General features: G+C 38.0%; 1 protein-coding gene across 1 annotated transcript in view; it reads right to left on the reverse strand.

Moving 5' to 3' along the window:
* ATP2B2 (ATPase plasma membrane Ca2+ transporting 2) overlaps positions 1-26506 on the reverse strand; it is a 534155-nt gene that overhangs the window by 138976 nt on the left and 368673 nt on the right. The window contains exons 7-10 of the mRNA XM_054035362.1: positions 20872-20997; positions 16427-16522; positions 5757-5798; positions 3852-4016 (exon numbers count right to left, since the gene is read on the reverse strand). Of these exons, the coding sequence (XP_053891337.1) occupies positions 3852-4016; positions 5757-5798; positions 16427-16522; positions 20872-20997 (429 nt within the window). The remainder of the gene's footprint in view (positions 1-3851; positions 4017-5756; positions 5799-16426; positions 16523-20871; positions 20998-26506) is intronic.

The following is a 26506-nucleotide window of genomic DNA, read 5'->3' on the forward strand; positions in this document are numbered from 1 at the left end:
ATTTTTAACTACAGGGAGCAATAGTAACAAATCAAAGCATTTGCAGTTTGAACCTCACACTTTTATCAAATCTGATTTGAACCTACGCTCTTAGGCCATAGGGGGGAAAAACATTATCAACATTAAATTATTGCGAACCATATAAATGTAAGATCAGGAGACTGTAGTCCATAGATTAAGTCTTAAAAGAAGCTTTTGGGTTATTTGTTACATTCTTCTGAACTCTATACTACTCCTGTGTGTTATCACATTTATTTTTAAACACCTCTAGCATCAGCATCTCATTGATCACCCTTGGAAAACTGTACCATCTGCTTAATTTAATAAAAGATTCCCTGTTGTCTAAACTAAGTCTTCCTTTTTCAATTGCAGGACATTATCCTTTCTAATACCACCCAAATCTATCCTGTTACAACAGAATTAACCTCTGCCTGTTCTGTGCAATTACCTCTTAGGTATTTATACACCATTTCCACATGCTTTTCTTTTTTATAAAAGCACATCTTAATAGATCTTGGGGAAAGGGCTGGTTTTTTTTTACAAACTGTGTTAGAAATCAATCTGTTGAATCAGTGGCTGGGCAAGATTGCAAAGATAAAAATGCATTTGGCAATAAGGGCAAGCATTTACATAGTTTATACAAAATAATAAAATAAACAGCAGTGTTCTCAAAGTGTTCTTTTGTTCCCAAATGTTAAGCATTTAACCATGATGCACAGCACTCTGCAGAAACATGACATTTCATAAGCAGTAGGAAATCTTACCACCAAAAAGCTGCATTCACCCTATCATTCAGATTTATTGGCCATACATTAGTCACTATTTTAAATATGCAAGAACTAAGAAGATGTCTGGTCATTTTGAATTGTTACAATACTCAAAAGGTAAATGTAGTCACAATTGGTTCATAATCTGTTACTGTTCTGAAACCAGGGCAACTATAATTGGTGTCATATGAACATGTTAACCTTAGATTTAGGAAGGATCATAAACTGCATTTTTTGTTCACTAATCAGGACTACATGACATGTCAAAGAAACCAAGCAGCATACATTATTCTAACTTGTATCAGGTTGATGTGTTTAATAACATGGCATATATTTTAATACTTCAGTTATTCTAATACTTTTCAATAAATTGTTTAATAACTTTAAACTAATGCACAGGTTTAAAAACAAATAAAATATTTTAAAGCAATAGAATATTCTTCTAACTAAGGCACAATACCAATAATATTTTATGCTCCCTTCTTCTTGCCCCAGCACTGAAAAGCCACAGACTTCTAGTCAGCAATTTATTTGGAGCAAGTGCTTCTTATGTTTTTGAAAATTCAGAATTAGGCACAGGATATCTGGCTATGGTTGTGATGAGAGAAACTTTTTTTTGTTTTTTGTCCCTCCACTGGAGTGGGTGCAATTTCATCAACAGTTCCCATTTCCATCAGTGGAAAGAGGCAACTGGAGAATTTTTCTATTTGAATTTTTATTGTGACATTTGGACCTCTTAACTGACACATATGAAGAATGCAATGTAGCTATATTCATGTCAGTCTGACGATATTAGAGAGACAAGGTGGGTGAGGTAATATTTTTTATTGGATCAACTTCTGTTGGTGACAGCAAGAAGCTTTCAAGCCACACAGAGCTCTTTTTCAGGTCTGGGAAAGGTACTCAGAGCATCACAGCTAATACAAGGTGGAACAGATTGTTTAGCATAAGTAGTTAACGCATATCCTAAGAGCCCATTCAAGGTAGAGCGGCCTGAAGAAGAACTCTGTGGCTTGAAAGCTTGGACTGCTCTACACTACAGACCTGTATTGGTATAACTACGTCACTCAGGAGTGTGAAAAATCCACACCCCGGAGTGATGTTGTTATACTGACAACAGCCCGCATAGACAGCACTGTGTCAGCGAGAGAGCTTCTCCCACCGACATAGCCACTGCCTCTCAGGGAGGTGGATTAACTACACTGATGGGAGGGCTCTCTCCTGTCAGCTTAGAGCATCTTCATTAAAGTGCTGCAGCTGCCCTGATGCAGCATTGTAAGTGTAGACTTGCTCCTTGTCTCTCTCACCAACAGAAGTTGGTCCAATAAAAGATACTACCTCACTCATCTTGTCTCCCTATGTATGAAGAAAACTATTTGAGACAATTAACAGTTAATTTTTCTAATATTAATATTAGCCAGACGGAATACTGTATCTGAGTTTTACTGTAAACCCAATAACCCTCGGCCTTCTAGAAAAACTTGTCCCTCAGCCTGTTTGCTTCCCTTTGTTAGCTTGGTAAAGTGGTTGTTTTCCTTTATAACCATAACATTTATTAAAAAATGGGCCATATTTCCAAATGTATCATTACCATCATTTGAAATCTAAATGCCAAGACAGTCTCAATGATTCTCTGGAGACTCTGTGTTTGAAAGATTTATTCAGCTATTGCCAAATAACTACAGCCTTCATAGTTCCATTGTAAAGCGTTCCCAAATTTGAATCAGAGAATCTAAAGAGCATCTGCCTTCTTTGTATAAGAAATCAAGTCAAAATTGCTCCTACTATGCCAAACTGACAAGATTCAGACTGCTGATGATATGGGGCAGGCTCAACCACTCTAGAAAATGAAATATGATGTGACTGAACTGCTTTATATCACATGACCTATCCCAATAAATCAGGGGTTCCCAAATTTGGTTCACGGCTTGTTCAGGGTAAGTCCCTGGCGGGCCACGAGATGCTTTGTTTACCTGAGCGTCTGCAGGTACGGCCACTTGCAGCTCCCAGTGGCTGCGGTTCAACGTTCCCGGCCAATGGGAGCTGTGGGAAGCAGCAACCGGCCTGCACCGCTTCCCACAGCTCCCATTGGCCAGGAATGGCTAACTGCAGCCACTGGGAGCTGCAAGAGGCCATACCTGCAGACACTCAGGTAAAAAAGCGTCTCGTGGCCCGCCAGGGGCTTACCCTGAATAAGCCATGAACCAAGTTTGGGAACTCCTGCAATAAATGAACCTTTACTAGAAATACACAACAGAGAGTAGCAATATAAAGTTTGAGTATATCAAGATAGAGCAAGGAAGCTGGTGTAACACTGACAGACCCCGGCCGTCGGCAGGTGGGATCGAACCTGGGACCGCTGGAGCTTAGTGCATGAGCTAAAAGGCTAAGGCTGTAGAGCAGACTCATTAATCTCTCTCTCTCTCTCTCTCTCTCTCTCTCTCGGTGCCACTAGATGGGACAGAACACCACACCCAGAAGGTGTGTGGGTTACACTGGCATTTGTGGAAAAAAATTGAGTGAACCACTGATAGACCATCGATGCAGTTGAAACCCAAACTAAGGCTGTTTTTAAGTACACTATCATCAGCAGATTTATTTTTCATCTCCCCACCCCTCTTTTTGTTGTTGTTGAAGGAATGGAATAAAACGGTCAGATTTGGGAAAAAGCTACTGCGGGGGATGGAGGAGAAGTGGGAACGAAATTACACCAGAATCCATAGAGGGAGAAGAGGATCTTGCTCCAAGCCTGAGACGATATTATAGATTTTGAATGCACATTCTCAGGAGCCCTGAGGGGACAGGAAATTAAATATCTTGTAATTACTGCACTTGGGAATACTGGCTATGAGAAACTGCAGTTCACTTTGATTCAAATATTCACAAGCCAAGTTGCTTAGAGCTTCTAGTTTCCCAGTTTTCAAAGTACGTATGCACAAAAATGATCTTTAGCATACAATTCTAGAGTACTGTGATAATTAGTTACTTTTAATAAAACTCTCTCTTCACAATAATTTGCTTTGAAATCCTATGATGTGGTCCTCACCATAGCATGCTGTTATCTAGTTAGTTGCCCATTCATACCTGCTTTGCCTATTTGGACGGCTAGTTTGGTCAGCTTTCCCTGGAGGACAGATTTCTCTTTCTTGTGCATGCTAGACTTCTTCTTTTCTTTTTCATCTCCCTCTCCCCCTTCTGCACTCTTCAATGGCTGCATCTCCATGGCAGCAGCACCATCCTGCTGCTTGGCTAACAATGCAGAAGAAAACCATTACTCTAGAACTTTTATCCAACATAATTTCTACGCTTTTATTTAAAGAAAAAAATCTCTGAAGTTGTTTATTCATACTAAATTCAACTTGTAATAGTCCCACATATGTACTGGTAGTAATATGGATGATTAATTATGAATATACGCAGTACCCTGATCCTGCATCCGGATGTCCATGAGGCTTTGCTCATCTGCACAAAGGTCTGCTCATTTGCAAGATCAAGGTCTGAGACTGTAAAATTCTTTGGGACATATAATGTGACTTTATAGTGCCATGTACATTTATAGCATTCAATACCTTTCTTACTATTAATAAGTGGGTGTGCGCGCGCGACCCTTATAGACATGCCAATTGTTTTATAAATAAGATTACCTAAGTACTGCAATACTTTTTAGATAATCCCAGAGTCTGAAAACTTTTAACATCACCCTGCTAACTATGCCTTCTAGCACAATTAAAGAGTATCTGTGTAGTCATGTACCCCCAAAATCCTTATGAATAAAATTTAAAGAAATAAAACCACTCCCTTCCTTCAGGAGAGATGGACTTTTATGGTACTGGGATTGGATAGGAAGTAGAGAGAGTACTGCAGGGAGTAGAGAAACCTTACCTAGTATCTAAGGCAACAATAATGTCTAAGGCAAACCTGTCATTTTTTTAAGGGCAACCATCTTCCTGTGTGTGGTCAGTGTGGTAGATAGAATAGATTTTATGAAATGGAATGAAATGAGACAAAGTCATTCTGCTATGATTTAACATACATCATCATTTGTATGAAACCATATTAATTTGACTAGGAGATTTAAAGGCTCTTCCTAGCTTAAAGTCATTATTCATGAACTGTCCTATTTAGTAGTCATCTAGCATGACAGACTGAGTTAATCTCACTAGTTTCTATTCCATCTCACACTCTGCAGGAGTGTATTTAAATAATTCTCAGAGGAAAAAAAAATACATCTTACAGTACTTATCTTGTTTACTTGGCAGGTTCTGAAGTAAACATAGTTAATGATCTCTTTGGTATAATGAAAAAGCAATTAAAACTTTTCCAAAGAGGAAGAAAAATATTTACATTACTTTCTTCCTAAGAATAAAGTATATTAGAAACAGCCAACACTCTTTAATTTTCTTATTATTCAACAGTACCCATGTATTTCTGTTTTTATATTATGATACAGATCAATTTGCATTAAGATTCGCTTTTGCTATTGCTACATGTAGTGTTATTTACCTTCTCCCTGCAAAGAAAAATATGTTTATACAATGTTATTAGCCAGACAAAGCAGACAAGACTTAAGTAAAAATAGGATTTAGAAATTCATTAGCAATAAATAGTATGTCTGGTTTTGTAACTTGCATAATGAAAAAAATGAATTCAGAACAAGCTTTGTAACACACATCTTCTATATAAATGGTGTATTTGAAACACCAATTTTGTTAATCTGTTTAAATTCTGATACATGAAAAGTCTATATACTACGATTTATTTTTTCTTGCATTTCCAATATTTCTCTGACCTAGGTTCACAAAATGTCTACTATTCATCCCCCCCCACACACCCCCCCACACACACTCACAAATTTTGCCATCACATTGTTTGTTCAAACAAATAATATATTTCCCCCATATATCCTCAAATTATTTTATTTGCCAAACGGAATCTAACTACATGCTAACCATAACAATCCACAACCTGCTTAGTATCAAAGAAGATTACCTTTATTCTGGCTGTTCTCCATATTCCCATCCTGCATTTTGCCTATATGATGAAGAATTGTAACAGACAACAAAGAACAGACAATAAACAGTCATCACACTGACAGAACACCACAATGGGAATTTAAATAAAAAGGGCAGACGAAAATAATGAATGTGTTTCATATACACATTTATGAACAACAGGCATTATCATCATGTTTTTATTTAGATGCATGAAAAAACTTAGTTGGACAAACTCAAAGAACTGCAGCCAATTCCAATGTTCTAACAGCTAAAATAATGCCAGTCTTGTTTCCTTATTGAAGTAAAAACCATGGTGCATATATTTTGGAAAAATGAACTAACTTGGGAAAAATATAATAAAACATTCAGCATGAGGTAAAACTCAAGTAGTATTCTCAAACTACAGTTTCATCCAGATATGATTCAGTATATGATTTTACAAATGAATGCTAAAATTAATTACATGATTTAATTTTGATAGAAGCAAATTATATTAATATTTATAACACCAGCCTTGATCTTAAAATTGACATATTGGAATTACATATCCTGGAAAGGTGATATTACTCAACCAGGAAATGTTTTACCCTCTGTAACTGTAACTGTGAATGCGAACTGACTAAATCATAACTGGCCAGTTTCAAGTTGCATACAAGTCTTGGAAATGGGAGGCCTTGTGCATCTTCTACAGCGATACGACCATTTCTCATATGGAAAAGATTAACATTTGAGTCTATAAATGTTATACCCACAGGATGAAATACATTCTCTCATCATTTGTTAGCTGCTGAGTGTTCACAATGCTTAATATAAAAATTCCACAACAGAAGCGGAGTAGTTAATACATTTTCATGGTATTTTTGGCCCAGTCTTCATATTAACTAGACAGTGAGTTTGCAAAATAAATAAATAAATTAAATAAAAATAAAAAAATAGCAATTCATTCTTGCTCTTTAGATGTTATATTACAGCTGAAGTCAACACATAGGTGAACATCAAAGAAGCAGAAATTATGCTTCAACTAGTTTAACAACTAACTCTAGGTACTACTGGAACACATGCTTGTTATAGTAACATAATTGGATGGCTAAGAAATAGACTGTAGAGGATTACTTTTTTAATCCATCTATTCCTATCTTGTTGGTATTTTCAGTGATTTAGAGGTCAATAAATACTGGCTTCTGTTTAAATAAAGCTCAAAGAACAGAAAAGTCAACACAGCTCCTGCATCAGATCTCTGCACTAACAGACTATGATTTCTGAGAAATTTAGAGAGAGATTAAAATACAGAATTATTGAGAGAGACAGAACACTGCTATGCTTTGATGTTCTTAGGACTCAGAAGGCCCATTGAAGCATAGCCAAGTACACCTACATTTTGGATTTACAATGTAATCACTCTCTCTCAGGTCAGCAATCTTTTCATCAATATTTTGTCTATATTTATGTTAAAACAAAGCAATTATTCCAAATCATAGACTATTCACATTAGTAGACATCAATATTTTGCAAGGGATCATTCAAGTCTATGTTACCAGCTCTATACCACAAACACCTTTTTCTTTTTGCCAGTAGCAAGAAATGTTTTTAAAATGCAGTGATTATTATTAATTCTGAAAGCATGACAATTTATAAGATCATTGAAATGTACATATGTTGTTCCGTTTACTTTAGCAATTTTTTTAATGATACAACAATCTTTATTCCCATAATCGAAACAATGTGAATGGAACATATTTAAAAGGAATCTTTATGTTCAAAAGACCAATGCTTTTGATTAGACATGCTTCAATCGACTTTGAAAATTTTAAAAGGGTCAATTTATTTTTATCTGTACAAAGCTGCTCAAACATTTTTGTATAATCTAAAAATTACAGTAGTGCATTCTTGAATGTAGCATCTGACTGTCTAAGAAAAGTTTACTACTAGACTGGCTTTTAATATGTATGGCAAAAGACACCAAATATCCCTGGAGATATTGATTTCTGACCTGAGGAAAAGCCTTCTTTGGAATCAAAGTCTTAATTTATGGCAGATACAGTCTATTTCTTTTTGAAACGTAAAACATTATTGAAAGACTTCTAAGAGCATAGTTAACATTTCCTCATGCCAAAAGAGCATTAAGGCTTTCAAAAGCAGTATAAGTGACTAGCACCAAAATATGTTGCTTTTCCGGGTACATCAAAGTACTTAATTCAACTATACACAAACTATTGTTGTATGCAGTGTTGATGTAGCTGTGCTGGTCCCAGGACAATAGAGAGGATAGAAGAGGTCTGCGTAAGCTCAAAAACTTGTCTCTCTCACCAACAGAAGTTGGTCCAATAAAAGATGTTACCTCACCCATCTTGTTTCTCTATTACACACTATACCTATTGCATAAGTAGGAATATAGGAATTGCCACATTGGATCAAACCCACGGTTCATCTAGTCCGACACCCCGTTTACGTAAGTGGCCTGTATAAGATTCTTACTATTTCTGTAGAATAAATGACTAATCCTTTTTTGAATCACGGTAAGTTCTTTGTCTCTAAATTATCATGTGGCAGTAAGTTCCAGAGCTTAATTATGAATTGTATTAAAAAGTTGCTTTTTATCTCTGACACGTGATGCTTGTGAATTACACTTTTGCACTCTTGGCATTACAAAAGAGTAAATCAAAGTATCTGATTGACCTTCTCTTTAACATTCATTATTTTATATAATATTTTGTATTTATTCATTTATCTTCTATTCACACTCTAAATTAATCCTCTTCAAGTCTCCTCACATGAAAGTTTTTAATGCCGCTAATAATTTTCATTGCCTCTCTCTGTACCCCTCCTAAATGCTTTTTAAGATGAGGTGAATAGAGCTGACCACCATATTCTAGGTGAGTTCATTGATTCACATTATGGCTTTTCCAGTATTATTCTCTATCACTTTCTTAATAAAACCTAACATACTGTTGGCTTTTTTGAATATTATTTCACATCAACTTGATGTTTTCACTGAGATGGTCAATGATTGAGTATGGGTCTTTTTCTTGATTAACTACAGTTAATTTAGGACATACCAATGTGTGAGAGAAGGGAGTATATCAAATACCAAAATCAATTGAGTAATAATGGCAGTATTTCTTGAATAGTGTATTTGGTGAATACATTCAACTGGGCTCCAATTTTTCATTCCATTGTGCATTACTTTGTATGCATCAATACTGGATTTAATCTGTCATCACCTAGTTTAGCCCATTCACCTAGTTTTACTGGGCTCTTTTGAAGTACCGACCAAGCGTTACTCCTGACTAACTAGACATTTTGTTTCATACACAAGTTTTACCCTCTTTTCAAGATTGCTAGCATATCAACCAAAAGATGTCCTAAGAACAGATTCATGGGGTGTCCACTACCAATCTTCCATTTTGAAAACTGCTAATTTCATGAGAAAACTTTGTTCTTCTTCCTTGCTGTGACTGCTTAGTTCCCTTAACTCTTTCTTGTGAGGAATTTTATCAAAAGATAAATTATGCCTACTAGTTCTTCCCTTTCCACTATTCTGTTGACTCCTTCAGAATTCTAATAAACTGCAGAGGCAGTTATGTTGGGCTTACCTCTAATCACATCATAACCATCTAGGTATTTAATAACTTTATCTTCAGTTACTATTTCAACTAATTAAGGTACTCAAGGCTCATTTAACTAGCTGATCTAATGAAAAGAGAACTCTGCAGGTTATAATAATATATGAACCAATCTATTACAAATAAAATAAAAAAGGTCTAATCATGCCTCAAGGTGTAGTTACGTCATTTCCCGGGTATTAGAATTCATGATTAGATCCCTTGCTGTCCACTAACAGGAGCATCATTGCTCAGTTTTTCAAAGAGAGCCCTTTTCTTGGCTCTTAGTAATACTGCTAACACTCAAAGGTTCCCAATGAGGCACAACCAATCTTCCTGGATCAGAAACAGTGTCAGCATATTACTGTGAGTGAGAGAAATTTGAAGATTGCCCTACACAATATATATCTCTGCAAAACAATGGCTGATACATGCACGTAGCAAGAAAGACTTTCAAGGATATCCTAACACTGCAATTTTATCTAGTAACATACTCACAAACCCAATGGTTAAATGGCAAATCAATATCAAAAGGTGCCCTAAGGCTCTGACTCTCCAAATGTATTCATATTGCAAATCACTTCTTAAGCCTCAGGTAGACAATGTTCCCTTCCAACCTCTCAGTGCTGATTCTACTCCTTTCCTTCACACATGATAGTTCATGTAACCAGCACAAGCAAGAAGAAAGAATTAAAATAAAGTTATTTTACTGTAATTGTTGAGATTGTTTTGCAATATGATTCTGTGCTGTTTGTTTCCTGTTTGTGGTGTTTATCGGTACCAAATGTCTCCTTCTTGTGTGCATCACTGACTGTCCTAACCTCTCCAGTAACTTCACACTTCAGTTCTGTCTTTGTGTGTTTTCCCACACATCAATAAGTTAGATCACAATTGAATTTACACCAAAGAAACATATGAAAGATTAATATAAAGAGGGTACAATAGGAGAATAGTAGGGGTAAAGGCTTTTGGGTTTTTGCTGTTCCAAAAAGCCTCTGGAATCCAGAGGTGAGCCTTGCACTGTACTACAAATTAGCAGGATGCAAGGATTTGGGATATATAGCCCTTGGAATTGAGAGGGACATACTCTTTCATTTTGTGCTAGGATCTGAACAACAGGTCCATCTATGTGAATTCTTTAGAACTGTAGGGGGGGGATAAGGAATAGAGTATTAAAAAAACTGTCATGACTTTTTTTATTGGGTCTATTTTTGCACAAATATCTTCCTGGAAACAAGGGGGAAGGGAACAGTGGTAGGGGCTCTGAGGGCAGTGGAAGTTAGTTCAGTTAATTACAATTCCTGTCCCTTTTCCAATCTGGAATACCAGGTTGAAAAGTTTGGCAAGAAGCAGCATTGCTCACATGATGTGTTGTGCACATTAGAGGCTTGTGACAGCCCCATTAATTGCTTGCTTTGTGAACATGTAGGTGGGCTGCAGGGGTCAGTACCACTGGCTTTCTGTGTTTTGTTGTATGATTTTTGATGTCCATTATATTGTGTTGCCTTCGCCTTTATTAAGATTTTTGTCCTTTGTAACACGATTAGGGCATGGTCACAGTCAAGCTTCTCGTTCCCTTTAAAAATGGTTACTTCATTCAAATCTAATTTAGGTAGTGTGGCAAGATAACTTAATAGTATTGCTGGCATTAGGGTATATACATCATCACAAATAATTACAGGAATCCGTAAGAGTGACCTGGAAACTGAATACTAGGTGGCAATTGCTGTTTTAAAACTTTTTAGCAGAATCTATTCTAATTACATTCTCCTCTGTCGGAATAGTTCCAGGAAATGTATTGTACAGCATAATGATTTTTCAAACTATCATTTTGCACTGGAAATGAATTATTTCCTCGTCCACAAGCCAATCTAATGCTACAGGTAAACAAGATCAGAGACATACAGCAAGTCAATATGTAGTCAGAATTATGATGGGAAAAGTGCTTAAACAGAATTACTAGTAGCCCTTTCCTGTTGCATAGTCTGCGATGCAATGCGTTAGCAAAATTGAGACTAATAGCAATGGAGCATCTCCAGTATCACTATAATGAATAGCAACCTTTTCAGAGTTCTTTTCTGCCATCACTGTCTAATTCAACTTCCCTACAACTCTGTAAATCCAACATATTAAGGAATTACAACTTATTTAATAGGAATCCCAGTGGTAAACACATACAAATGTCCTGGGACTATCATAGCTAACAGTAGGTTAAACAATGTTTTACCTGACGACATGCCTCCTTCAAACAACTGTCCAAGTACAAAACTCATTGTGTTATGTTGGAAAATGACAGATAGCTGTGTTTACTCCTTCTGCTGGCCACATGTAATTCTGATCAATGCTAAAGAAAACGATGCATGTTCATCAAGGGAAAATGCATCCCACATTTTCAACACAAGAAATGCAGTAACAACCCTGTATTGTCATAGAAGTGCTAGACTGATTCTAGCAACTGAATTTTAATAAATGTTAGAAAGAACGGACAAGTTAACTGCAATTGGGAAAACTGGAACCGTGTTCACTTATTCTGGGTGCTGCAGCTGGCTTACTATATATTCTAACTTTATTCTGAGTACTGAGCTATGGAGTAACTCTCATTTACAGTCATATACTTCCCAATAGGATAATATACTTCCAAAGATAATTGGGGTTCTGAGCAATTTAGCTTCAACTACACAAGACGATCACACATCTGTAAATGCTATGCTGCTGAACACACAGATACTCAGTGCATGACTGTATGTTGGCTGGGAGCATACGGACAGGGAACTAGAGCAGCAGAGCATTCTAAGGAACTCAGGGTTACAGGACAATCAGTGACAACCTCTCACTGGTCTGAATTACACCCCAAATTGTCACACTGGTTTCCTGACAGCTTGCCGGTCCAGCTTCATGGCAGCCTGCCTGCGTTCTCGCCTGCCTGAATCCCGGTTCCCAAGCTTGAAGGTCCCCTGCAGCCTAGGTTCCAGAACTTGCAGGATATGCAGCTCTGGGGCAGCCCACCAGGCTGACTGCCCCAGAGTTGGAGTTTCATTCCCTTTCATGGAGAATTTCAAAACATGTGGTTTCCATTCCAAATCCGAATGAAAACAAATTTCAAAATATAAAAATCCTCTGCAAAATGGAATTAATTTTCTCCATCCAGCTCTAGTGTCAACTGACAGCTAGAGATGTAAGCTTCAAGTGGATCCCTCAATTAGAAAATGCTTTTAACATGAGTTTGCCAGATCATGACTTGAGAACAGAGTGGGAGAGCAATAAAAATTAAGTTAATTGGGTTCATCTATTTGAATGAGGAGGGAGAAAAGATTCGTCCTTGCTTTGCTTGCTCCAGTCCTCCTTCCTCTGGACTTCCAGAGATTCCCGTGGCTCTTAGGAGATCTGCAAGAGGTCTGTAGTGTGTTTGGCGGTGAGGAGAGCATGTGTGGAGAAGGCATGGATCAACATTTAGTTGGCACGGGCAATGGGGAGGGCACGGAGAGTGCTTCTAGAGTGGGAGACAAGAGGATGAAGGAAGAAGGCAAGCCGTGTGAGGTAAAGTTAGGAGGGTCAACAGGAGAAAGGAGAATTAGATTAGTGGAAAATGGAAACATAGAAACAGCAGAATCAAGGTCATTTCTCTCCTGCTGCAGACCTTAAGAGCTATTGTTGCCCAGCAGCCCCATTTCTGAGCCTTAGAAAACTGATTGTCTCTCCTCCTTCCCACAGACCTTAAGTGGGCTCTTTTGCTCCACAGCCTTAAGAGGCTTGACAAGGTCCCTATCAGTAGCGCCCCCACTTTCCCCATCAACCCACTGATCTGAAGCAAGATCCCAAGTAGGATCACTGAGAAGCTAGTAGTCTTATTTAGCTCTGTTGGTGACTGATGATCTAATTTTAATTAGCTGGGACAAACAAGTTTCCTAAGGTTTGCAGTCATTGTTGCTCCTTAAGACTTCAAAACAAATACTTTGACATTTCAAATTGCATTTTAAAATATATAATGAAAACTATCCTAATGAATTACTTTCTGTGCAACTTTCATGGTAAGGGTTTTTTGCTTGTTTGTGTTTTCCTCTCTTTTAATATAGATTGGCAAAAACAGGATACTAAAATTTCATATTTAAAACCTTTTAATAAAAAGTCCATCTGTCTATCTACACTGTTCTGTATTAAAAAAAGTAAATGCATGCATCCATAAAAACAAATAGCAAACAGGTTCAGATGCTAATTACTGAAAAGTAGAAAAAAGGTTGGAATTTATGGACAGTTTCTTAACCTGCTATACAGCTAGAAAAAGTATGTTAGGCAACCATTATTCAAGTATGTCACTACAAATCCAACCATGGAAAAAGCATATTTTTGTTTTGAATTTACATTGACAACCGAATAATTATTGGTGTGCCACAGCCTGCTTTTTGTAATTTGTTGATTTACAGCTACTGTACAAGAGCACTTCCTGCAAGAGTGTTACACTATATTGGTTAAAAAATTCGAATATTCACTACTGAGAGCACATTAGATATATATTCATGTTTCTTGAAACTGCTCTTATATATATATATGCCAATTATCCAGTCCTAACTAAGGTCTCAATGTTAAACTTTCTTGCTTTAAAACTTCAATTTCTCTTAATTTTCCAAAAAAAAAAAAAAAAAAAAAGTGGTCCATTGTAACTACTCTTGAAAAATCAATCACCATCACTGCTGTCTTGAAAAAGGCATAGTCATAGTGCAGACAGGAGCCAAAACCTTGGAAATTACCCCAGCCAGCCTGATCCAAAACACCCTAATCCTAACCTGAGGCACACAGCACAACTTCTGCAGTCTTGTTTCTCCTCAGACCATATGCTGGCAGGCATGCTGAACTGGGGGTGGGGGTTCTCATCCATATGGATCAAAGTTCATGAGAAATTAAGCTGAGAGCATCACAAAAGAAGATGGGAAAACAATTCACAGAATACAATCAAATGCATGGAATCTGACTTTTTACCTTGAGGATCATACAAAATTGGATTTACAGGTGTGTGAGATTCTGGGAACCAAAATACTGATATGAGCATAGACAGTGACTACAATTTCCGGGAAAAAGAATTTAGTACACCACTTGATTTGAAATATTGACTTAATATTACTGTAAACTCCATCACATTACCAAGATGAAATGAATAAGACCAAACACAGCAGTCCTCTATCGGCTCAATAAAAATGACTAGTGTTCAGTCAAGGCCGGCTCCAGCTTTTTTGGCACCCCAAGCATCGAAGAAAAAAGAAAGGGGAAAAAAAAAGATAAAGCTGCGATCAGCGGCACTTCGGCAGCAGCTCTACCGCACAGCTTCATTCTTCAGTGGCAATTCGGCAGCCGGTCCTTCCCTCCGAGAGGGACTGAGGGACCTACCGCCAAATTGCCGCCGAAGACCCGGACATGCCGCCCCTTTCCATTGGCCGCCCCAAGCGCTGGTGCCTGAAGCCAGCCCTGGGTTCAGTACAGAGAAACTAAGGTGGAATCACATAGTGCTCAATCACGCATCATGTTGTAAAAACTCTGGCTCTGATCCAGCAAAGCACTTAAGCAGCTGCTTAACTTTATCAGCGCCAGAGTGCTCAGCACCTTGAAGAATTGAGCCCTTAATGTAGTATTGGTCCCCCAGCTACTGAAGGAGAACATCTATCTAGGCTTTATTGTATACATATGTTTGCCTTATACGAAATGTACAGCAAGTGCATTTATTATAGCAATAAAACACATCAGAGTGGGGAGAATAAAATAGACATTACCTTAATGGTTCTCTGTCTCTAAGGTATTTGTCAACCAATGGAAAAACATGGCTTGGGGGGGTCCACTTTTCCAACAGGAGTGTATGTGTATATATAATATATGTGTGTGTGTGTGTATACACACACACACACACACACACAAAATGAAAATGATCTTAAGGGTCTGCAGATTGCTACATTTTTATTAATTTTAATACAATTATTTAAAAAATGTGCATAGGATTCTCCATGCCATTGCTTTGCAGAAATACCATCCTGTTGAAACAGTAGTGTTTATTGTTATGTCAGATCTCCAGCTTACCTTAATATGCACACTACAATGACTTCTGCAAGGCACAGAATCTACTTATATCACAAATATGATGAATAATTATGAGAAATAGTATTTACATTCCACCATGTTATTGGTGCTGTAAACTCGTGCAAAGTTAAAGTAACAGATTCTACTGCACAAAAAGTGATTAAGATTGAACAATGTAAATGATGATCAAAAATAAAAACTATTCCAAAAGCCTAAACTAGTATCTATCCATTTAATACTGTAGTTAGACTACCAGAACAGGTATTACTAAAGTATTAGCATGCTAAGAAATGGGGTCAAGAAGCTGTACTAGGTTAAAGTAAAAACTGATGTAATAGTATTTTATAGTACACAAATGCAGCCCTTTAAACAATTTATGCTGAAGGGCACAAACTGGCATAAGAGTGTTCCTCTTTTCAATCATAACCTCTATCAAAAGGATGCTATGAAGTGCTTAGTTAAAGGATGCCACCGAAGTGCTACATGTTACATTTGAGCCAGATTCCTGACCCCAGTACTATTTCCAAAAGCTACATTGAGACTATGAATGCTTATGAGAGTGCCACTTGGAACAGTAGAATGTAAAATAAATTTATAATAGTGCTCAGTTTCAAATCTGTGCTAAAAAGCATATAAAGAGGAGTTTGACATTGAAAATTTTAAGAAAAGACAACTTCTTATAAAAGCTTTGGAAACAGGACATACTTGAAAAATATACTTAATCACTATTTTTAATTAATGGTAAAAAAAAACAACAACCAAAATTCCTACTTGTTCCTCTCCCATTCTTAGTTCAGCATAAAGAAAAGATGTAAATTGCTAGTGAGACACAATATTGTTGTGGCATCTCTTATAAGCTACTGTACAATATATGGAGTAGGAGCTCTCACAGGGTAATCACATGCACATACAACATCTGTGCAGTTCATAAGAGGAAGAGGAAAGCTTATATAGTCAGGAGAGAAATCCATCAAATAAAACAAGCTAGGTGTTCTTGACGTACCATTGACTAAGCTGGCATTTGCATTATCAGTGGCATTTGCACCTGCTGCACCATCTGTAGCTGAAGGAGGGTGGGAGGAGGGATGGGAAGAATCTACTGAGTAATAATGGATAAAAAAGAATAATAAATAATAATATGAACAAATTTACATGACACAAACAATAACATTTATGGACTAGTGTGACTTTGTTTTCTCCAAAAAAGATTTGTTTTAAATTAAGCAACATAATATCTAAAAATGAATGTCATTACAAAGATGTTACCAAAGTCAGAAATAAAAAAAAAACCTCATACATGGAATATTTAAAAAAAGAAGAAATATGAAAGACACATTTAACAAAGTTAACAGAGTTGGTGAGAACTGTCTATACACAGTACTATGTATTACTATACCTCTGCTCCTTTATGCAGATATTTTATTTGCTTTATTTGCAAAAAAGTTGACTTTAAATAGACTAAAATATAATTTGGCTTGAATAAATGCATTTATAAAACCTGTCAGCATTTTTCAAAATGTACAATATATTGCTACTAAGACAACTAGTAAAGAGGTTCTCAAACTGTGGTCCATGGACCACCACTGGTCCGCGAGCTCCATTCAGGTGGTCCGCGGATAGTTCCCTCTAAGGTGCTCACCTGGGCAGCCGCACACAGAAAATTAAGGGCCACCCACCTAATTAGTGGGTGCTGCGCAGGTGTGGCTCCACTAATTAGGTGCCTGGATCCTGGAGAAGATGCACATGTAAGGTGAGGTGGTGGCCTTGGGGGAACAGGGGGTAGACGGGAGGGGGCAGCGGGGTGAGAAGAGGGGTTGGGGGAATTTGGGATGTGCAGGGCTGCAGCAGCCAGAGAAAGAGGTGACTTTTCCCAGCTCCAGGGCTGTGGCTGCCGGGGAGAGACGGCCCTCCTTCCCAGCTCAGGGGCTGCTGCGGTGGGGGAGAGACCCTCTTCCTTCCCAGCCCTAACTCGGAGGCTGCTGCAGTGGGGGAGAGACCCCCTTCCTTCCCAGCCCCAGCTCAGGGGCTGCCGCGGTGTGGGAGAGAGGGCACATCCATCACATTAGAAAGTTAAGACTCCTGATATTAAAATATGAGTTGTGTGCTTTTATTTATAGAACAAAAAACATTAATTATTATTAAGGTATTTTATCCAAAGCGCTTTACAGTACTTAGCCAACGGTACAAACAACATTTGGAAAGATCATTAAGTGGTCCGCTGAGACCCTCAGCAATTTTTGAGTGGTCTGTGAAAAAAAAAGTTTGAGAGCCACTGAACTAGTGCACACTATACATAGGTCTGAAAGATATGCTACGATAACCCATTTAATATGCTTCATGGATTTCAAATCGATTACATTTTTCAATAGTACATATAGATATTTTGGGAAATACAAAATACAGCAACTTGCCAAATTTGGTCCCTGCATTTTTCAATTTCATCCATGATAAAAATGAATATAATAGAAAATAAAATCCCAGTTTAGATTTCAGCAATCTTATTTTAGGAAAACTGGTCAGACAAGAGGTTCCTTCATAATAGGAGGAGGAAAAGTTCCCTAAAGGTTTTGTTTATTATTGTTAATGCTCATTTGCACTAGAGTTGAGAGAACAATTCATAATGAATAACTGGTTCAATGAATTTTGCTTTGCTTTCTGTTGGCTAATTGTTCGCAACAGAAAACAACTTTCACATTTACTCCTTTTTGAAACAAATGAAATTCTTTAGTGACTGATGCTTGGCCCACAATTGATAATTTCATGCAGGTTAGTTATTCAACTTAATTTGAATAGCGGTGTTGCGGATGGACCTAGTGCAAAATGAACACAGTAAAATACAGAATTTGAAATTCACCATGTAGTACATACATGCAAATTTCAAATTGCATATTTGATTACAATACTCATAATTCATAATTGATTATTTACATTTATTTTCTCTGAAGTTGGATACTTACATTAACCAGCACAGCAATTAAACTGCACATTTAAAAATTCAATATACAATAATTTACTTTTCAGGAATAATTGAGCATCCAAGCCTAAAATTATGATTTGCAGCACTGGTAATGCTTGAGCACTCAAATGTTTGCTGAAAATAAGCATGGAAGGGTCTCAAATGAAGTCAATTGAAATCAACTTTTGAATTTGAAAAGAATATTCAAGGATAATTTTTCCAACCCTGATTTTTTCAGCCCTGATTTGCACCACAATCTGTCAGATGGCAGCAGCTAAAAGCCTCATCCTTCTAACTGATCTAGTAGATTTCTTACTCTACCTGGAAGCTGATGTCCATCCTCCTTTTTCATACCTGCACGATGATTTTTACAACACGTTAATGAAGAATAAAAGCTCACATCTAGAGAAAACTGACATGTAAACACCCAAGTGGTAGGATTTCAGAAGACTGAAGGTTTATATAAAGGGAACATATATTTTTGGGGAATAAAGCCCTGATCCATACACGTAGGTCCATGCAGGCAGACTCCTGCACCCACACAATGGTGCTTGCAGGAGAAGAGCCTGAATTTTGAAAGCATTTGGTTGGTGTTGTAGTTGTGTGGTTCCAATTAGAGTTCATGTGTGTTATATGAAATTCTTGTGCATTGATCTGAAAAGCCCTACCCCTCAGTGTTTCTTTAGAATCACCTCTTGTTCTATTAATCTGCAATGGCAGATTTGCTTCTTTTTCTTTAAAGACTACAAACAGTAAAGCTTGGGATATACACCAATATACAGACACCAAGCAAGAAGATATTCAGAGGGGGTTCTCCCTGGTCCAAAGCAGACACTCATTGCAGACAAGTTATGTGAGCTCTAAACAAATATTGAAGTTTTAACATCCTGCTCACCCTGCCGATACAGACTGTCAAAACAGAAACTGTTGTTACTGCTAAAAGGCCTGATTTTGCTCCCCCTGTTTTCAATGAGAGCAGGATTGGGCCCTAAAAAGGTGGTAAAAAACATAATGGCATAAAATAGTCTACCTTGGGAAACTGCAAATGTTTTCTCTTTAATGCTCTTAGCCTTTATTGTAAGTAGTGGTTATTGTGTACCTCTCTTTGGAGGTTATGTGGTACAAAGAATAGATTTTCTTGTAGAAATGTGGAGTTGAGCGCAATCACTTAAGCCTTCCCAACAGTCCATTCTGCTACTCTTCATAAAAATAGTAAAGGGCAGAAGTTAGTAAATGGGGAATTTCAGGCCCCAAAAACCATCTAAGTTTACTCTTTGTGTCTGCAGCTTCAAATATAAAAGTATGCAATGCAGGAGAAAGATAAATGATAACCCAAAGGAAAATGTAGTTCAACTAAAACCATTAGGTGAAGGTATAATTGCTTTTTTATTACTGACAAGGTATGAATTTTTAGAAAATCTCACATTTCATGTTTCTTAACCCTTAAACACAACTGAATGCTTGAGGAGGATAATTTAAAAAAAATCCCTTTTACACTCAGGCCAGAAATGCAGCAACCAGACTTAAACAGTTTACACTGACGACTGTGTGTATGTAAACCTGGACAAAAAAGACATTAAACCAATTTTCTGCTTACTGTGGAGCCCATAAGCTTAGTAAGTTCTTCTGACTTTATCCTACAATAAAGTCAAGATCTAAAGAGACTTCTTGATTTGACTGCCTGGCACTTGAAGTTAAATGGTAACCCTCATTCAACACTTGCTGCCACTTAGACTAGTTTTCTTCCAATATTCCAAACCTGACCTGTCAATCTTAGAAAGTAAAAAGGTGTCTATGAATAAAGTGTACTTAAGTTAGTCTAAAACAAGAACTACAAAGACAGGCACTCTCCATTTACATCACCAAAAAGGCACAATTTTTCCTCATTTCATTTTTCAAATTTAAATAAGGGTGCTTTTTCTATGTCTGACTTATGAAGACTAATATCAATGCAGATAGAACAAGTAGTACTTGTGGCACCTTAGAGACTAACAAATTTATTTGGGCACAAGCTTTCGTGGGCTAAAACCCACTTCAGCATCCGATGAAGTGGGTTTTCGCCCACGAAAGCTTGTGCCCAAATAAATTTGTTAGTCTCTAAGGTGCCACAAGGACTCCTCGTTCTTTTTGCTGATACAGACTAACACGGCTACCATTATGAAAACTGTCACCATGCAAGGATTAATGTAGATGTAAATGGGCAAAATTTAGGTGAGTATAGATTTATATGCAAAAGTAAAATGTTGTGATTGGAATATCTACCCTTATTTTCCCATTTATTTGATCACACACTACAGTCTGCAACTTAAAATGAAAAAAACTTTTAATCATGACTTACATATTAGTAATATATAGCTCTTGCTGTATTCCCTCATATATGTAATGACAAAAAATATACATGAAGACAGTACTTTAGATACTTTTAGTGCTTTACGAATAAAGGGCCTACAAGAATAATTTGAGAGCATGAAGATGTGCTATGAGGGGGTTACCTTTCTTATCTTTCTTTTCCTCCTCTTCTCCACCAGCCCCTAATAGAGTAAAGATGATGCCTGTCTGAGAATTCACTCCCACAGCGGTTACGAGCATTCGCCCAGAGCCCTCCATGACATGGGTACCTGAAATGACAGGATAAAAGAGAAATTAAAAATTTTGCTAATACTTCCTGAATGTATTTTTAAAGACTACTACCAGGGTAGACAGTGGGCCAGATTCTGACCTCAGTTACACTAGTTTAAATCCAGAGTGACTCCAGTCATGGCACATGCCAGTGAAAGAAGTCCATCCACTGCATAAATAAAAGATGCTTTACTACAAATCTCAGGGTGCCTGTGTATCAATTAAATAGATGATGGTAGAAGTCAAGTTTTAAAATAAACTTCAACTTGAAATTGATGCAATTCTTAAAGGTAAAAGTAACTTCAGGTGTTACATTTGCATCCAAGCCAATTATTGTGATTTTAACACATTTTGCTGTTTTTGCAAATGTTTTTCTCCTGTTTTGTGTGAAACACACACAAAATAAAGGGGAAAATGGAGCACATAGGAAAAGCAGCAAAAGTTATTTTACACAAACCATCAAATTCAGAAGCAACATTTAAAAGTAAGGAAAACTTTTCATCTTTCAGTTACGGTTATCTCAGTTGTTACTTGTAATAAAATATTTTCAGATAAGTATGATTCTGAAGTTGATCACACACCTTTAAATATAGTGAAAAAAAGTTGAAGTGTTGCACAGCTAATTGTGTTTAACAAATTATGATTCATGGGAATATAAGAAAATAAACTACTTATTGAGAAATCCCATGTTCCCAACACTAAAGAAGTCAAGACTCAGACATATTTTCATGGGATTACTAACTGAAGGATAATGTTTTTCAGAGGACAAGGAGAAGTCTGCACCCATATGAAGATGATTCAGTTTGAAAAGAATTTTTTTGCTATGGGTAGAACAAATTAAACTGATAACAAGGGAGTTTTTCCTGAAAGGGATAATCTATTTAGTTATCATTTAACTGACAATGCTAACTATGGAATCAAATCCCTTTTGAAAAAAATCTTCTGCATTTTATTGTCTAGAGATGGCCTGTTTGGCCCACGTAGACGTATCAAATGAAGGATCTACATCACACAAATCTATCATGCCTGTCTTCATGGTTCGTTAGTCTGCACCAGCAGGGTGTACATTAAGCTGGCCCACGTGGATGCGCAGGCATGCACTAAAAATTCCCTAGTGTGTAGCATTGTAGTCTCATTTCTAACAGGGCTACTTTAATGCACACTAGGGATTTTTTTAATGCACATCAGCAGGGCCCACAAGGGCCAGTTAGCCAAAGCACCATGCTGACAAGCCCTAAATCAACGGTTCTAACTTTTTCACAAGGTAAGCCACATCTTGAGAAGCTGTCTCAGGAACTTCCATCCCTACCTGTGTGCAATTACACAGACCACTTTCCTTTCCATTTTGGATTATGTAATATTCCTATAGTGGCAACTACAAGAATTGCTTACGTGGAAAAGTAACATTGGGAATATATTTAATTCATTTTTTGCTCCATTTTAATTCAATTTACTGGAAATCAAAGAGAGAGCACCCTGTGACAAACCAGAACACTGGGCACCAGAGACCATAGTCTGAGAATCTTTACTAGAAATTAACTCAGTATTACAAGCAACTAAAACTGTACGCTTCTTAGGAACATTTCTAGATATACAGCAGAGGAAGGGGGATGCTAGTCATTTTGAGAAAGAAGAAAATGTATAAATAGGGTAGAACTTTCTGGGAAGAGTTACAAGTAGCCCACTTCCCTAATGGGGGGGGGGAGGGTCAGTATTTTAAAAATAGAGAATTTGAAACAAAGTTTATGCTAGACAGTTTTATATTGAACACTCCATAAAGGTTTTTTAAGAAAAGAACAAGCTTGTGTGATATTGTACTTTTAAGGCAATTTAATAAAAAGAATATGAAAAAATGGTCGGTCAACAAAAGATAAGAGTAAATGTGCAAAGGATAGTGCCAAAACGTTGACAATGCGGTCACTTAATTTAGTGATGAAGCCCTAATCTAAAGTCTTTAATAGTCAGATAATGACTGGATAAAGGGTTTAAAGACCAGACAAAGCGGATACTGATTTACCCACTATCTGTTCATAACCTAAATAGTGAAAGCTAAAGAGTAGGTTTGTTGCCTGTACTTTTTTAGCTTTTCCTTTATGAATGCTGAAATATTTAGAAAACAGATGCGAAAAAGGTTGAAGGGTCACTACCCTAAATGTTTTGTATATCATTGTCAGTTTAGTATGTAGTGTTATAGCTGTGTTGGTCCCAGGATATTAGAGAGAAAATGTGGGTGAAGTAATAAGGATATTACCTCATTCACATATGTATTACCTCGCCCACTAAACTACCCTTATAGTTAGAACATCTTGCCTAATATCTAACCTAAATCTCTCGCTTTGTTACATCTTGTCCTACCTTCAATGATCATGGAGAACAATTGATCACTCTTTATAACTTCCCTTAACATACTGTACATTTGTTACCAGGTCCCCCTCCCCTCAGACTTCTTTCTCAGGACTAAATATACCCAGGTTTATTAACTTTCTCTCATAGGTCAGGTTTTCTAAACTTTTTATCATTTTTGTTCTCCTCTGGACACTCACCAATTTGTCCACAGCTTTCCTAAAGTGTAGTGCCAAGAATGGACATAGTACTCCAGTAATGAGTAGAGTGGGACAATTACCTCCTATGTCTTACTCCTCTTAATACACCCCACAATGATATTAGCCTTTTTTGCAACTGAGTCACATTGTTGATTCACATTCAATTTGTGATTCACAATAACCTCCAGACCCTTTTCAGAAGTAATACCACCCAACCCATTTTCCCCCATTTTGTAGCTCTGATTTGATTTTTCATCCATAAGTGAAGCACTTTGCACTTATCTTTATTGAATTTTATCTTACAGAAATTGGACCAATTATCTAATTTGTCAAGGTTGTTTTGAATTCTAATCCTGTCCTCCAAAGTGTTTGCATGTGCTCACCATGGATGTGAAGTTAGCAAACCCGAACCAGGGAGTTGGGGAGGGAGCTGCCACTTTGAGATAACCTCAGAGGAAAGATCTCAAGGATCTGAGGTATTAGACTTGCCAGGAGCTGGGGCACATAGGGGTGAAAACTGCCTAGTAGACATGCATCAGGGCACTGGCACTGTGCCACAGCAGATTAAAGTTTTGGCTGTCCAGCCAGAGGAAGGCTGGGATGCTGCCCAAATTTGTTCAGCAGACGAACCTGAAAGTAATAAATGTCCCCTTTGGTTTCTGGTTGATAGTCCAACTATCTCCTGCTGCAACATTGTCCATTGCGCCTGTGAAGAATTTATCTGAGCTAGTGGTGATGTCATTGTCCTTGTCCACACTGTGCATGCCCTCTTGGTGTTTGCAAACTTGCAAAGTGATATAATCCATTGCAACTCTTGCATCTTTTTTACATGTTGGGCATCCACTTGGCTTGCACGGCTTCATATGCTGTTTTTGCTGAACTCTGACTGAGTTATGCACACCTTTCTGTCTCAAGTCTCTTTTCTGGTAGCATTCTGGATTCTCTATCATGTCTAGAGCATCAAAGAACTGTCCACCCTCTATAAGTTTCATTCTGGACTGGTGATTTCCTTTGCTTGTAAAATTCTAATTGCTTTGTGAAGGGTTAATTCTTGGTCTTACAGTAGTCTCTCTCAGTTTTTTGTTCCAGATCCCAATTGTGATCTGGTCTCTTAACTCAGCCTCACAAAATTGCAAAGATGAGCTCTTCAGATTTAGCTCAGTCACAAGCTCTTCTGTGGTTTCACCTTCTTTGTGTATTTTCTCTTTAAAATCATTTCTTAGATGTTTCTTTTTTGCATACAGTGCAGTACACCTCTCATTTCTATAATTCAGTTTCACAGTTAGCCTCCTCTGCCTGAATGAACTGAAAACTGTTAAACACAAGTTCTTCCAAACCAGCTATTGACAGTAACAAGGCTACCTTCTGACTCTGCCTTTCTGCTGGCATCCATTGCTTGTAGATACAGAGTAAAATACTGTTTAAATCTTCTCCAATGTGCCCACTGCAGCTTGATGTTTTGGGTCCTTGTCCAGCTGGCTGGAAGAACAGGCGTATTGCCTCGTTAAGGGGGCTCCCCCCAGTACAGGCGGGTAGATGGGAGGGGGGCAACGTATACAAGGATAGAGCAGGGAAGAGCAGGAAGCAGCTGGGCCAAGTCAGGGGGGGTGAAGGAGAAGGAGGTCACTGCCCTTCCTGCCGATCAGAAGGAGGTAGGTATTTATATCCCGTGCAGTTCTGGAGAAGCCCTTTTTCACCTGGATCACAGTGGCAGCACCCCACCCCCCCACACACACACTCATGGATCTGAAAAAGAACTAGGTCCCCTCGCGATCTGCTATGTGCATCCTCTAGTTGCCCTTTTCATTGGAGGCTGGGAAGGAAATTTTCCCTCACCACTAGATTACGGAGGCTAGGTGGAGTTTTTTCACCTTCCCCACAGCCGGTCTGAGACCCAGTGGGGAGGGGTAGTAGGTTAGGTTATGTTGTCACAACAATTAAATTTGAGGGCAGATATCCAATGCGGGTAACAGTTTTGGAAGGGATACACTGATTGGATAAAATGGATTGGGAAAGGATTTGAAAGAAATCATCCCTTAAAGGAGCCCAGGAAGTGGGGTTTGGGGCTCTGAGTCTGATACAGAAGGGAGCCAACTCTTCTCCTTCTATAGCCCCCTTTACCTCACACAAGGGGAAGGTGGTGGGATCCCAGCAATGAGATGGCTGGGATCAGGTTGGGGATATTTTAGAAATGATTAAGAAATGATGATGACCTGCACTATGCAATTGCTAGATAATCCCAGTTATTTAAAGTGAATAAAGTTGAAGCCTAATTACACCACATCCATTGACTCCTGTCTTTCTGCTGGCATGGATGGACAATTATCTTCCACATTTCTAGAGAGTTTCAGCACTAGTGGGGGCTATTTACTGCTCCATTCTTCCACTCAGGGTATCTGCTTAGTTCCTTTTCACTCTGAATACCATGTGATGCTCAGTGATCACTCAGTGCTTAAGGAGTTAGCAAGATGTCTCCTTTGTTGTGGTTCTGGTTTCAACTGGGTGTGTATAACAAGAGCTTCATTCACAGTGCTCCTTCCAGACTCTGTCTGGGAAGCCCAGTCCTTAAAGGCACAGTCCCCAATGCCACATCATTAACATTGCTTCATTTCTAAAAACAAAAGAACTTCCATTGATGCCTGATCTATAGTTCTGAGAACTCCCCAGTGCAAGATTTTCTATTAAGCAGAGAAGTGCCTACAACCACAGTACAATACCACTAGGAAAGCTCCTGAGTAGGCTCCATGGAGCCCCCCACAGAGGTGGCTGCTGACCAGTTGCAATATGAACCAATCGAGCTGGGCAGAGTCCCAGATTCCATGCATGAGACGGGGAATATTTTTCATTTTGCCACAGGGAATCCTGCTTGGTTTTCACAGCTGCCAAGCTCAAACAGCCATGGAAATAGTCTTCCTCTGTTTTTCACCAAATTTTTGAACTGAGCCCTGAGTCACGGTTCATTTTG

Source organism: Malaclemys terrapin, chromosome 7 (genome assembly GCF_027887155.1).
Source record: "Malaclemys terrapin pileata isolate rMalTer1 chromosome 7, rMalTer1.hap1, whole genome shotgun sequence".
In the NCBI taxonomy this organism is placed as follows: domain Eukaryota; kingdom Metazoa; phylum Chordata; order Testudines; family Emydidae; genus Malaclemys; species Malaclemys terrapin.